The 13,575-nt window shown below is 33.9% G+C and overlaps 1 protein-coding gene across 4 annotated transcripts in view; it reads right to left on the bottom strand.

Moving 5' to 3' along the window:
* Nucleotides 1-13,575, bottom strand: part of nalcn.S (sodium leak channel, non selective S homeolog) — a 182,018-nt gene that overhangs the window by 152,984 nt on the left and 15,459 nt on the right. For 2 of the 4 annotated variants that reach the window (XM_041584259.1, XM_041584261.1), the window contains exons 2-5: nucleotides 11,990-12,118; nucleotides 4,157-4,285; nucleotides 3,626-3,808; nucleotides 599-682 (exon numbers count right to left, since the gene is read on the bottom strand). In XM_041584259.1, coding sequence (XP_041440193.1) covers nucleotides 599-682; nucleotides 3,626-3,808; nucleotides 4,157-4,285; nucleotides 11,990-11,992 — 399 coding nt within the window. In that variant the 5' untranslated portion in view covers nucleotides 11,993-12,118. The remainder of the gene's footprint in view (nucleotides 1-598; nucleotides 683-3,625; nucleotides 3,809-4,156; nucleotides 4,286-11,989; nucleotides 12,119-13,575) is intronic. The other 2 variants (XM_041584260.1, XM_018249863.2) reach the window with 1 other exon arrangement.

Raw genomic sequence — 13,575 nt, 5'->3', positions numbered from 1 at the left:
TGATACTAGCACTTACTTTTTCTAGTTTCCTTATAACCTATATAGTTTTATACCTTTCTCCCACAGTAAATCCCTCACCATAGGCCAACCCTGGATAGACTACAGACTTTCAGATTCCCTTGCTTAGATCATTTTTAATCCCAGAAATCAGTCATAATCTGAGGTGATGCAAGGCCCAAATATGGTAAAGAGTCATATACCATGTATTAATGTTCTGCCTTATAGTTCCCTTACATTTTTCCAGTCCCCATAATCATCTTTAATGGCCCCTAGAGTACAAATACTAATGCTCTCCTCATACTGTGATTTAGGACTCTGTTTTACATCTTACTTGCCTTAAACATCATCAAGAAACAAGTATCAGGACTGTAATGTTAAATTATATATGTTAGTTATATGTATAGAATACTTATTACATTACTTTAATTTTCTTAGATAAAATCACCAAATATTTGTACTTATAGAATCATTAATAAAACCGAAATAAAACAAAATTAAATCATTAAATAATTAAAATAAAATAAAACTAATTAAATATGAAATACATAATTTACAAGTCACATTTTCATATTTTGTTTTGTTTTGATTCTAACCTTACCTGCAACACTAATGATACCCAAAGGCAAAAGACCATGAATCCATCAAAGACGCACCAACGATCCTTTACATAGGAAGTATCACCCTAAGAAAAAATAGAAACCTTTTAATTACCTGTAATCAAAATAATTCTGACCACTAGATATTATTAAAATACCCATGACCCATAGACTGGTTTCTTAAGTATGTTTTGGTTTATGATCTTGGGTACAACGATGTTTAGGTTGTGTCATAAATCTTATTGTGCCAAACAATGAGTCAAACAACTATAAGTGAAACTGAAAATAGCTGTTCCCCCTTCAGTAAGGTTATCAGATGTGTATTTGTTATCCTGGATAATACTACATTGTCCTGCATAGATACATAATGATGCAGTGTCAGTATGGGCTTTGTATGATAGAATCTGTATTGTGACAAATATAGATTAAAGGGTCTGTCACTGTCGTATATAGCAATAAATATTTATTTTGATTCTACATATAAACACTAATTTTCTGTATTGATTAAACATTCATTCTCAGCGAGTATAATCCAACATCTGTGTATCCAAAATATGAATTAAAATTTACCACAATCCCTGCATTACAGTGCGTAGGACACAATAAATAGGAGTAAATTGTAATTTAGAATTTTTGTTCTGGAAGTATGAAAAATAGGCAAACTTAAAGTCCTTCTCAGTCACAAACTTTATAAGTGACGGCTTTGGGCACTTACCTTGTAATGCAGAAATAATCACTTCTGAACATTTAAAATAAGGTACTTTATCAGTTTAAATTAAGATCTGAAATCAAGCCGTAAATCTTTTTCCAAGCAATTATAGGATTATTCTGCATGGTAGATACTGCTTACTTACAGTATTCAAAATCATTCAGCAATTAAAAACACCAGATATTTTATATTCCACTAACACTTTTTAAAAATGGAAATCCAATATTACTTTGCTCAATTTCAAATTTAAAGGAGAAGGAAAGGCTTTGTACACTTGGGGTGCCAAATGTTAGGCAAGTCATTCTGCTCCGATCAGCAGAAAACTGCACCGGCCCAGGGTTATACCAGTGAGCACCACGGAGTGATCCTCTTCCGTCTTCCTCTTTCCTCCGCGTGGCTGTGCATGCGCAGTAGAACGAAAAGCCGAACTTTAACTAAAAAGTCGGCTATTTTGTTCAACTGCGTATGCATTTGCCCCGGGAAATTTGAAGAAAGAAGACACTGGAAGAGGATTACTCTGCTGGTGCAGTTTTCTGCTGATAGGAGCACCGGCCTGGGGTTTCAGGTAAGTCAATACAATCACTTGGGGGTGCCTAACATGTGCACCCCCAAATAAACAAAGCCTTTTCTTAACAGTCGTAGTAATAAGCATTTTCCTAGATTTTTTTCTGGTATAAAATGGCTTTCATGTTAGAAAGTCTTCTTATATTTATTATGGAGTCTCCCTGGCCCAGAGTGGATTGCTCAATGTATGTTATTCCAGGCTTGCAACCTTTCAGTGCTTTATAAACACTATACAAACCACAGACTGTGATCTCTGCAGCACCTCTAGGCAAGTAAACTGTCAGTGGCTCCGACAGGGATCATTATGCCCCATCACCATCATTTCACCTGCTTTTCCACCACAGCTTTACTAAACTCTGTACCTCCTATTAGCCCTACATATTTGTCCCAATTCTTCAGCCTGTATGATTAGCAACAATACAATCACCAACGAAATGCTCCAGAAGACTTCTGCACAGCCAGGTACATTTTCTACTGGAGGGTGACTACTACATTGAGGCTCTGTTTGGCAGTACATCCGGTTTAAATGCAGCCAAACCTTGTCTCCAAGCCTGGAATTCAAAAATAAGCACCTGCTTTGAGCCCACAGTGAGTAACATCCAAGGGGTTGAGAGCAACATGTTGCTCACGAGCTACTGGTTGGGGATCACTGATAGAGAGAGTGGTAATCTGAGACAATTTGCAATTGGTTTTCATTTTTTATTATTTGTGTTTTTGGAGTTATTTAGCAGCTCTGCAGTTTGGGATTTCAGCAATCTGGTTGCTAGGGTCCCAAATACCTTAGCAAACATATGTCAATTTAAATACAAGACCGGAATATGAATATGAGAGATCCTGAATAGAAAGACGAGTAATACAAAGTAGCAATACAAATAATTGTGTGGCATTACAAATAATTTGTTTTTAGATGGGGTCAGTGACCCCCATTTGAAAGCTTAAAGAGTCAGAAGAAGAAGGCAAATAATTTAAAAACTATAAAAAAAATAAAATAATGAAGACCAATTAAAAAGTTGCTTAGAATTTACCATTCTGTAACTTTCTGTGAAAGCTAGAACTTGCCATTTAATAAACATGGCTCTAAAAATGCAATAGGAATGAATAGAACATGGGTACATTTTTATTTATTAAGCTCTAAACTCACATTTTGATACATCTGCCCCAAAGCATCTGAGTATTACTAATAAGTACAAAAGTATTCTGAAAATCACAAATAATAACTAAACTAAAGCCCTTTTATTCCTCTGCACCTTACTTCATCACTTGTGTCTCTATGCATTCCTAGCCGACTCCTCTGCTCCTCTCAGAGCAACCACTTGACTGCACCCGCCATTTCTATTGCTGTTTCCCACCTTAAAATCTTCTGTCTTGCTGATCCTTACTTTTGGAATGCCATCCCTGAATTCTTCTGAAGAGAATCTTCTCTCAGTTTATTCAGAAACAAACTCAAACTACACTTGCATATTGCAGTGTCAACCATTATACACTGCAGCATTTGTGTTCCAAGTTACCCACCCACTTGAACTGTAAACTCTATAGGGCAGCACCTCCATCCTCTTGTCTCTAATGTAACTGTACTTTGTATTTTTTTGCATTTATTATTGTAATGACCCTGTTTGTTCTGCAAATTTACTGTTCTGCTGTACAGTGCTGCATACAAAAGTAGCACTATACAATTAAAAATATACAAATATACATTATATCACTTTATAAGTTACAGTTAAAAGGCATAAATAAGATGTTTTTATAATGCTCTTACCTTAACAATGCCTCTTATGTGCATTTTTGCAATCATTTCTGCTGTGTAAAGAAACATCAGTAGGGTATCAAGGGCAAACGTGACATACTGGAGGGGTGGGTAGTGTTCAAATGTCTTTGGAGTGTTCATACAAACAGAAATTACACTAATAATTGCACAAATACGCAGTAAGGAGTGAACCCACTGTAAGAAAAAAAGTAAAAATAATTACAAAACCCAAATCAACTTAAGAATATCTCCAAATGTACTGGACAAAGTAAAACATTGAAACTTTATCTATTTATAACTCATAATAGCCTTGAAAAGTGAGTTTATGTGTGTGCTTGTATATAACTACTATCATCTCCTGAATATTTTAAGTTCAGTAGCTTTACTACTAATAATATTCATTATAATAAATATTAATGTTATATTTATTAATATTCCAGTTTGTTCTTTCCCAATAATGCACAAACTTTTCAGAGCTCCAAACCTAGTTATATGAGATTTACCTTTGATTAATTTCTATCCAAACTGTGAAACAATACGTACTGGTTTGTTAATCCACAGGATATCAGCATTGTCTGAAAGGGATTCATCAGGGCCAAAGTCTGTGACTGGCTGTGCTTCCACTCTTGAGCTTTGCTTTCGCTTCAACATACTGTTGTCACTTTTGGTTTTCTACAATAGAAATTGCAAGCTGAAAAGAGCTTTTTTTTGTCATCTATTCCCAATTACAAATATATATTTATATACATACATCTGCTCATGCACATGACAACACCAACCGAAAAATTGGCTACAGGATGTCAGTAAAATGCTATTTTGTACAGCAAACACATTAATTAGATTTCAACAATGAATTGAATTTGATTAAACATTAATTTTGATAAACTATAATCTAAAACACTAATTGTTACATTTGCAAAGGCAACATTTTTTATAAACCACTTTCCAGCTCAAAAACATACAGTATATAGTTTTTCTTTTTTAATAGTACAGATAATTAAAACATGTTTATATTCTAAAAAACATATGAAAGAAATGTGTACACATGTTAATGGAAAACTGGAGTAATTAAAGTTGACTACAGCATATAGGATAACAGTTAAATTAGTGATATTTAAAGGTTTAGAAAGGCTTTATCAAACATATCTAAATAACCTAGGATGAATGTCATTGATCACTGAAAAAGAAAGAAAGTAACTGTACTAGTTACTTAAATTTACATGCGGTCTCATTATTTCTATTTATGTCTGTCTAGTGAGTTCATAGGACTGCACACATTATACTCAGGAAGCCCTTGTCAGTTCCAGTTCTGGACTATATTGTGGTGATTGCGAAGCAGAAGCATTTGCACTTGGCCAGGGGTTGGTTTCCAGAGGTTGTGTCCTTAGTTGCAGATTACTGCCACAAATGTAGTAACTAATTTGATTAATGCTGATTAGTAATAATAAAACTTTCACTGGTAGACACTTTACTGTACAACTAAACCAATAGCAGTTGCTCTGCTTTGAAAAATACACAAAATTCAGAGTTGATAACTGTTGCAAAAAAAAAATAAAAAATCTATAATTTAAATGAAGCGTTGTGCTGAAGTCAAGTATTTTGAAAGACATAAGATATAATAATATTGTCTAGACAAAAGGAAGCACATACCAATGTTCTGTCAATCACAATCTGACTTCTGCATAAAGAGAGATACAGTAGACAGTTGAGAGGTGCACACTGAAGAGAATTTTGCTTACCTGAACAATGGAACAGAATTTTTAATTGATTATATGTAGAAAGTTACTTATTTTCATGAGATCAAGCTTATACTTGATTAAACTACCCACACTGGTTCTTTGATTTTTTTTTTTACACAAACCTCTAAAATGACATCAAACTCTGTATTATATTTTCTAATCACAATTCTGAAATGCAATGCCAAATATCTTTCTAATATACAACTCTATCCTTACTCAAAGAGCTGTCATGCACTAAATGGTTTTTCAATAAAGGCCCTTAAACTTTTAGCAATCATTAAAAAATCAATGTGCTTTATTATTTGATTTATTCAGAATCAGCAGTAGTTTGTCAGTAGCCTTTACACTGAGTTCCGTATATCATAGTATCTTTGGTTTGGACTCTCAGGGACCCAATAAAATGCAGCCTTTGATTTATTAAATATGTGCCAATGGATGGAAAAAAATAGTCATACTGTAACTGCAATATGGTGTCACATTTTGTTGCTTGTTAACCAAAAAATGTGCACAGAACAGCATTAATTTTTTGCCCTTCTGTCTAAATGTATATCTTTTTAAATATCAATTGTATTTAATTGCATTTAATTGCTTTTAATAGACACAGCTGTATGATTAGTGAATTGATATAATGATGCAATGATTGACCTATAACAATTCCTCCTCATAACTGTTTAAAGGGGACCTGTCACCAAATTATTCAAAATCCTATTTTATCACATTAGTCAACCAAAAGGAACTTAAATTAATTTAAATAATATAAATTATTTGAATCTTGTTTCCTTCAGTCTGGGAATTCATAATTATAACAAGCAGGAGCCCTTTTGTGGACACTGTTATTAAGGCAAGCCTTGCATCATTTCAGAATCTTGTTTTGCACCAGAACGGGGGACCCGATGTCCATCCCCATGTGTGGAGAGCAGTGACATCTATGAAGTACTGAATGGAAAGTGAAAGAAATTGTCTGCCCCTCCTCTATGCCTGAGGCATATAATATTTGATGAGCTGAGATTTTTAAATGAGCTTACAACAGCTATGAATGCTTTAATAAAAAATAGAAATTGGATTTCTTGTTTAATTTGAAAAGGACTTTTATTATACAGATTTTTGTGTCTGGGTGACAGGTCCACTTTAAGCATCTGTTCCCTGACTTACAGATGTTAAATGCTTTACTTTTCATTACAATTACCTTCCTTGCTTCTCAACTAAGCCACCTAGGATGGTCCTTAACCCTTTTTACATCTACTTCTAATGGGAATAAATTCAGATCAGAAATGATTTTATATCACTTTAATTGACAACAAATTCTGCTCTGTATTTTTTAGCAGAAAAACCAATGTCCCAATATTTGCAGTGAAGATTAAAGTACTGATTTTTACCATTCATAATATGTTATGGATGTGTACACTGCAAATAATTTGTTCTACCATTAAAAAAATATTCTCAATCAAACTTTTTTTTTTAATTTTTAATAATGATGTTTAGGCAGGCATCTTAGTATATTATGTATGCTCCTTTGCTTTTAGAAACAATTAGCACAGCACAATGCAAATCCTTTCTAGCAGCCTCACATATTCAATGCATATTTCCAACATGTGAAAAACTCAGCTTTTGCTTCTATTTCTCCTGCTTGGGTGCGCTTCTCTTATTTACCACTAGAGAGAACATTTTTAGTAAAGAAGACAATTTTTCAGTTGGCTCTATATAACAGTAAAACCTTCTCCAGCCTTCAGGTAGAATACTTTTTGGGTGTCAGGATCCATTGCCTCTCTCTGTTCATGGTGTATGTGAGGCTAAGGTTCCCACTACCTCTCAGAGCTGGCTCCAAGGCATGCATGCAAACAGAAAACAACTACTGTGTATGTAAATGTTGGTGGAAAACACCAACCACATATGCAAACACTGGCACAAAAACAACGTGCAAATGCCAGCTATCATAAAAGGAAACTCTGTTACCAATAACTAATGACATACATGAAACAACTGGTCCATAACCAACTTCCACACATACAAACACTGGCACAAAATGCCACATATTCAAAAGCACTTTACTGAATTACAAATACCTAATTTTAGCAAAGATTTGCAGTTTGGTAATATAGAGTGGCGAGTGCATATATAACAATTTTTTTAATTCATCAGAATGATGATTGTCCAACTGTTTAGGGGCTTTTATGACACATAAAAACAGGCAACATGCTCTTTTTGCACGGGTTAAAAATGCCAAACCTTTGCAACGCACATTATAGTGTCTCCGCACTCCACATATTTCTGTATTCCAATGCATATTGGGTATCAAGCTGTTCAGAAGGCTGCTAGAACAATATATGATATTATAGGGTCTACCATAATGGTAAGGGGCTTAAAGTATGCATGTTTTTGGTGCTGATGTGCTTTCTGAACGACTGTATATATTCATATATCAAGCTTAATATTTTCAGAAATGCTGCATAGGCTTAATTTGGCTGTTTAGAGAAAGGCTTTGTGACTTAACAGAAAGCAAAAAACAAAAATGACCATACTTCTCTCAGAAACTACTTTAAAAGCTGCAAATAGTTTTCAATACTTAATACCTTTAGTGAGGGTAAAACCTCTCATTTTTGTTTTTAAGACAATGTTATGTGTACCAAATGAGGCATGTGAATACTGTATGCTTTATGATGGCTTTCACGGTATTTAACTCCAAAGGAACGGTGGGGAGTATGAAGTGGTAGACATTTGTTTTTAAATAAAAGAAAGAAATCTACATTCTGCAACAGGAAAACATTAAAATTGCATTCAAGGAGCATATACATTTTTAAAAAAAATAAAAATAACTATTAATTTTAGCCTTACATAAGATTTATTAAACAACCTAAATGGATGAAGCATTCTTAATTCATGCACATTGCACACACAGCCACCCCAATATTCCTATTCAATTGATTTCTGACAAGTGTGTACATGCTTTCAGTCTGTCCATCTTTATTTATCTTTTAAAGCTATTAGTTAGTTTCACATTTTAAATTTGATATTTTACTCTGCTAACTTTTATGCCAGAAAAATAGTTGTTCTTTATATGGGCTTTGTTGCCAATTGGGTTCCAAGTGTGAACGCAAGTGCATTTTTACAATACAGTAGTAATTCATCTGTCTTTTTTAACAGACATCCCGAGTCCTATGCCTGAAAAAAGTTAAATGAGATTTGCTAGGGCCCACCAAGGCCTTAAAATGGGCCTAGCTACAAGCCAGGTAGAGCTGTGTGTAGTGTCCAAGGAGGACTTTGGGGAGAGTGGTCAAGGCTGAAATAGCCTAAGATTAGGTCTGGGTGCTGAAGCTCTGAACCTGTAACAGAAGGAAAGTCACACATCTACACAAAAAATTATGGCTTGCACAAATGAAGAAAAAAAAAAATCAACATTTTATTTGATATCATGGATAAACATGGCTGAGGCGTTTTTTTGCTGCTGTGCAGTCTCACACAGATCTACTATGAGCATACAAAATGACTACCAGTATAGAAATGGTAGATGGAAAACTCTTTCTTTCTTATCCCAAAATAGTATTTTAGATGTATTAAGAAAACTCAGTAAATCATAGAAAAACATTATCATATTTTGTTTTCAGAAGCTTGGCATGGAAGGACAGACGGACACGTCAAAGGAAACCGATACAATGCTAAAGTTATAGTAGTAGTACATCTCAATGTACTTATTTACTTATGTTATCCTTATGATGTATGTATTCCATTTTATACAAATGTTATGCTTACATAAAGGGGCATATTTATCAAGGGTCGAATTTCAAATTGAAAAAAACTTTGAAATTCAAATTCAAAAAGACCAACCGAAGGTTTTTTTTGGTTGAATAGGTCCGTTTTCGATTGAATAGGTCCGTATTCGGCTGAATTCGAATGGTACGAATCAAAGCATTAGCGCATTCGATCGAATTAGATTTAAAGTTCTTTTAAAAAAAAAAAAAAAAATTTGATTTTTCAAAGTCCGCCAATTGACTCCAAATGGGTTCTAAGAGGTCTTCATTTTTAAAGAGACAGTACATGACAAATTTCGATGTTTGAATTTTTTACATTTTTTTCAAATTCAAATCGAATTTGGACTATTCCCTTGTCGAAGTACACCAAAATAGCTCGAAACTTGAATTTTTTTCATTTGAAAGTTCAACTCGACCTTTGATAAATCTGCTCCAAAATCTTCCTCCACGTAAAACACCACACATTTGTAGACCCTACTTTATGTAAACACTCACAAAATCTTTTTCTATATTTCTTATGTTTAGAACAATGTATTTACTTATGCTTTTTGTTTGTATAAAATATATATATAACATTTAAAGGAATTGTTTAGTATAAAAATAAAAACTGGGTAAATAGGCTGCGCAAAATAAAAAATGTTTCTAATATAGTTAGTTAGGCAAAAATGTAAAGTATAAAGGCTGGAGTGACTGGATGTATAACATAATTGCCAGAACACTACTTCCTGCTTTTCAGCTCTCTTGGATTAAACTGACTGGTTACCAGGCAGTAACCAATCATTGTCTTGAGGGGGGGCACATGGGTCATATCTGTTGCTTTTGAATCTGAGCTGCACACTGAGGATCAATTTCAAACTCACTGAACAGCTATGTCCCATGTGGCCCCCTTCAAGTCACTGACTAACTCAGAGTTATAGAGCTGAAAAGCAGGAAGTAGTGTTCTGTTCAGTTATGTTTCACATCCAATCACTCCAGCCTTTATAGATTACATTGTTGGCTAACTAACTATATTAGAAACATTTTTTATTTTGCACAGCCTATCTATTTACCCAGTTTTTATTTTCACATTGAACTGTTCCTTTAAAGGGGACCATTCTCCCTAGGTATGAGCTTAATCAAGCCAAATCCACCGAAATGCAGTCTATATAAACACATCTTCCTTTCCCTAGCTGCTTCCTTTGGTAGCTGCTAGTGATATGTGGGCTTTTGGGGGATATTTTGTATTTATCACTTATTCATATTCAAATCTTTTTTATGTCCCCAAATCCTAAATACACTAAGTAAATTAAGTATTATGAAAAAAAAACGTACTTTTGTATGTCCATCCACAGTTTTTGAGTAGGAGTGGATCTCCTTTTGGTAGCAAGCGTTTATTCACATACATTTTATTTATATTGTAAATGTAACTCTAGAAACGTTTTCATATACAGTGTTTACATGGAATATTATTGAGGTTGCATTGTAATTAATTGAAATGCAATATTTTTGGAATAATGATCATGGTTGGTATACATTAAATTAAAAAGTAGTCAGCTGTTATTTTTAAATTATGATTTCCATTTAACAAACTTGTAATTTTACATCTACTGTACTTGGCTGAAAAGCTCTGACTTTCTATTTCTTCCATACTAATATCATTGTAATAATGGGTTTGCTGTACATAAGTTAAAATGTCCCACAGTGTAATGCATGAAGTTTGTCCTTTAACCATAACTGAACAAGACATGCATGTACACACAAAAAGCATTTCAATAAATATAAATAAAAATATAACATTTCAGTACAGCTATATGATTCACCCATATCAGAGGCAGAAAAAAATCTGCTGAAGTTAAGGCCATGCAGACATTCAATAGAGCAAGGAACACCAAAGCAGAAGCATTCTTTTTACAGAAAACAATTGCCAAATAATGAGCTCTCATTTTCAACAATGAGTTAAGAAATGATCAATAAAGAATTTATGGTAAAAGATTGATGGTAGTTAAATACATCACCGTTTTTTTTTTGTTTTTGTTTTTTTTTAAAAACTTGCTTAAAAGGAGGAGAAATATTAATATATAACAATAAGTATAGTCAAAGAATAAACATTCAGCATGTTTACTGTAAGGAAAGAATTTGATAAATGTCATTTTTTTTTAAACAGCATTAAAAGTAGAATAAAATGTATTAAAGGCACAGTCACATGTAAATACTCTAACACTATGCTATTCCTCTTTGAATAAAATATATTTTTCTGATAAAGTAACATTTTTATAACATTTCAACATTTCAAAATAATAATCTAGTTTGATATGGGAATTTGCTTGACCACGTTGATAAAACCTTCCAGCTTTAAATTGCTGTTGGTGTAAATTGCACTTTATCTGTGTTTTTTTATCAGGAAAACGCAGGGGCAAAACTTCACAAATTGTCGTCAATTTCCTTTTCAATCATCTAGTCTCTGACACGTGCCAAGGAGCTTTGATACCTATAAATGACAGTCTCTCACATAGGCTATTGTAATTGGAAAGCAATAGGACACAATTTGTGTTTTATTGCCTCATTGTGAAGACAAAATAGCACATGTGGCAACACCCTTAATTTGGTCAAGAGATCAAAATTATCAAAACGCTGCGCAATATGTTGGTGCTCTACAAATACATGTTAATAATAATAATAATACTAATATAGCAAACATTCAACTTTCAGCAACACGACTAGACAAAAGCAGGCTGTAGAGTACCATAGAGAATCAAATGTTAAAAAAATACTGTATTCTGTCAAATTTTAAATAACGTGCAGCAGACAAGCCAGAAAGATACAAAATAATTGCACCAGATGCATTCCAAATACTATGCAAAGAAGCAAATAAATTCAAGTCACTTTACATACATAAATACAGCACCACATACCATGTTGTTCGTCTATATCCTCTCCTGCTAGGTTTGTCCTTCTGATCTTTGTGCCTTGTTTCTGCGTTGCCTTGTTGTGATGCCGTATGATTACAGAAGGGGCAGCCAACTCAATTCCATGCTCTGCAGCTGACATGAAAGTATGGAGAGGCCAGCGGTCACAGAGTGCTACTGACCTCCACTTTCAATGTTCCCACCCACCCAAAACAATGGAAGAACCCAATAAACAAAAAAATTCATAATAGGTGCACCAGAAGCTGAAGAACACCTTTCGATAGTATAAGATTGACATTAAATATCTTAAAATCGAGAATAGTGGATGCCTTCCCTCCTTTACAAATTTCCTTAGCAACAAATGGTTTGGAAAAGATTTGCTATGCAAACAATTTGTATTTTACTTCAAAGAAAAGTAAATAAGAAATCTAAATAAGAAATCGCAGATGTGGCCTAACTTCATAATGCTTCCCTAAAGGGTCACTATACTCCCAACCTACATAATGAACATAATGAACTTTGGGACAGCAATAGCTGTAACATGTGAAAATGAAAGGTCTGCAGATTGGAGGTGGGGAATGGCAGAGATGCCTGTACTGGGGGAAATTGCAAGGGTGGCTATATTTGGGGAAAAAGACTAAAAATGTAAGATATTAGTAATAATTACTATTATTATTGACGATTTCGATATGCAGAGGGAATGGCAGAGTTGTCTGACCTTGGAGAAATAGCAGAGGTGGGAATAAAGGTAGAGATAAAGGTTTGTGGAGCTATGGCAGAGATGTTCTTAATTTGGATAAATGGTAAAGATGGGGAAATAGTGGGAAAGGCTGTAGTGGGGAAAACGGCAGAATGAGGGTAAATGGCAGTTCAATATACTGAAGGTAGCAGAACTGGAGAGGAATTACTTAGGTGGAAATAAATGGCTGAAAAATGAATACACTGGGGAAAGCAAGAGTTGGCTGTTCAATGCCAGAGATGGAGTAAGTGGCAGAACTGTAGAGGCAATCGTTAAACTAGAAGAATCAAAGAATTGGCTGCCAGGGTGAATTGGAGATGGCAGAACTGGGGTGATACGTGTTATATATGGATAATATAATTGTAATTTTAAATAAATGATGTGCTTATTATCATATATCATATGTGTAATATTTGGTCTTCACACTCCATAAGAACATTTTGCTGCTTAATTAGCATATGGGAATATAGTCAGGCATCAGACCCCCTGAGTTCTTTTACTGTGACCTTAAAGAAATGTATTTTATTATTTATTAAGAGTGGACACAGTATACACAATATGTATATTGCGTATATGTGTATTGCGTTCTGCATTTTGCCAGTATCCTAGCCCTGTAAAAATATAAATAAAATGAGAACAAACAAATTGATCAGTCTTTATTTGGCATAAAACAGGAGTTGCAGTTTTTTTGCAAACACCCCCTGCCTGCAGTGTGTCATTCAAAAGACTTTTAAAATATGCTTAGATTTGTTTTTGTTTAATTATTTAATTCTTAATGAGTGTGTTAACTTTAATATTTAAATCTTTCTAAATGATCAAGCACTAAAGTTTAAAATCTCATAATTTCCTTAAA

Source organism: Xenopus laevis, chromosome 2S (genome assembly GCF_017654675.1).
Source record: "Xenopus laevis strain J_2021 chromosome 2S, Xenopus_laevis_v10.1, whole genome shotgun sequence".
NCBI classification, from domain to species: Eukaryota; Metazoa; Chordata; class Amphibia; order Anura; family Pipidae; genus Xenopus; species Xenopus laevis.
This window is presented reverse-complemented; position numbering and strand designations above follow the sequence as displayed.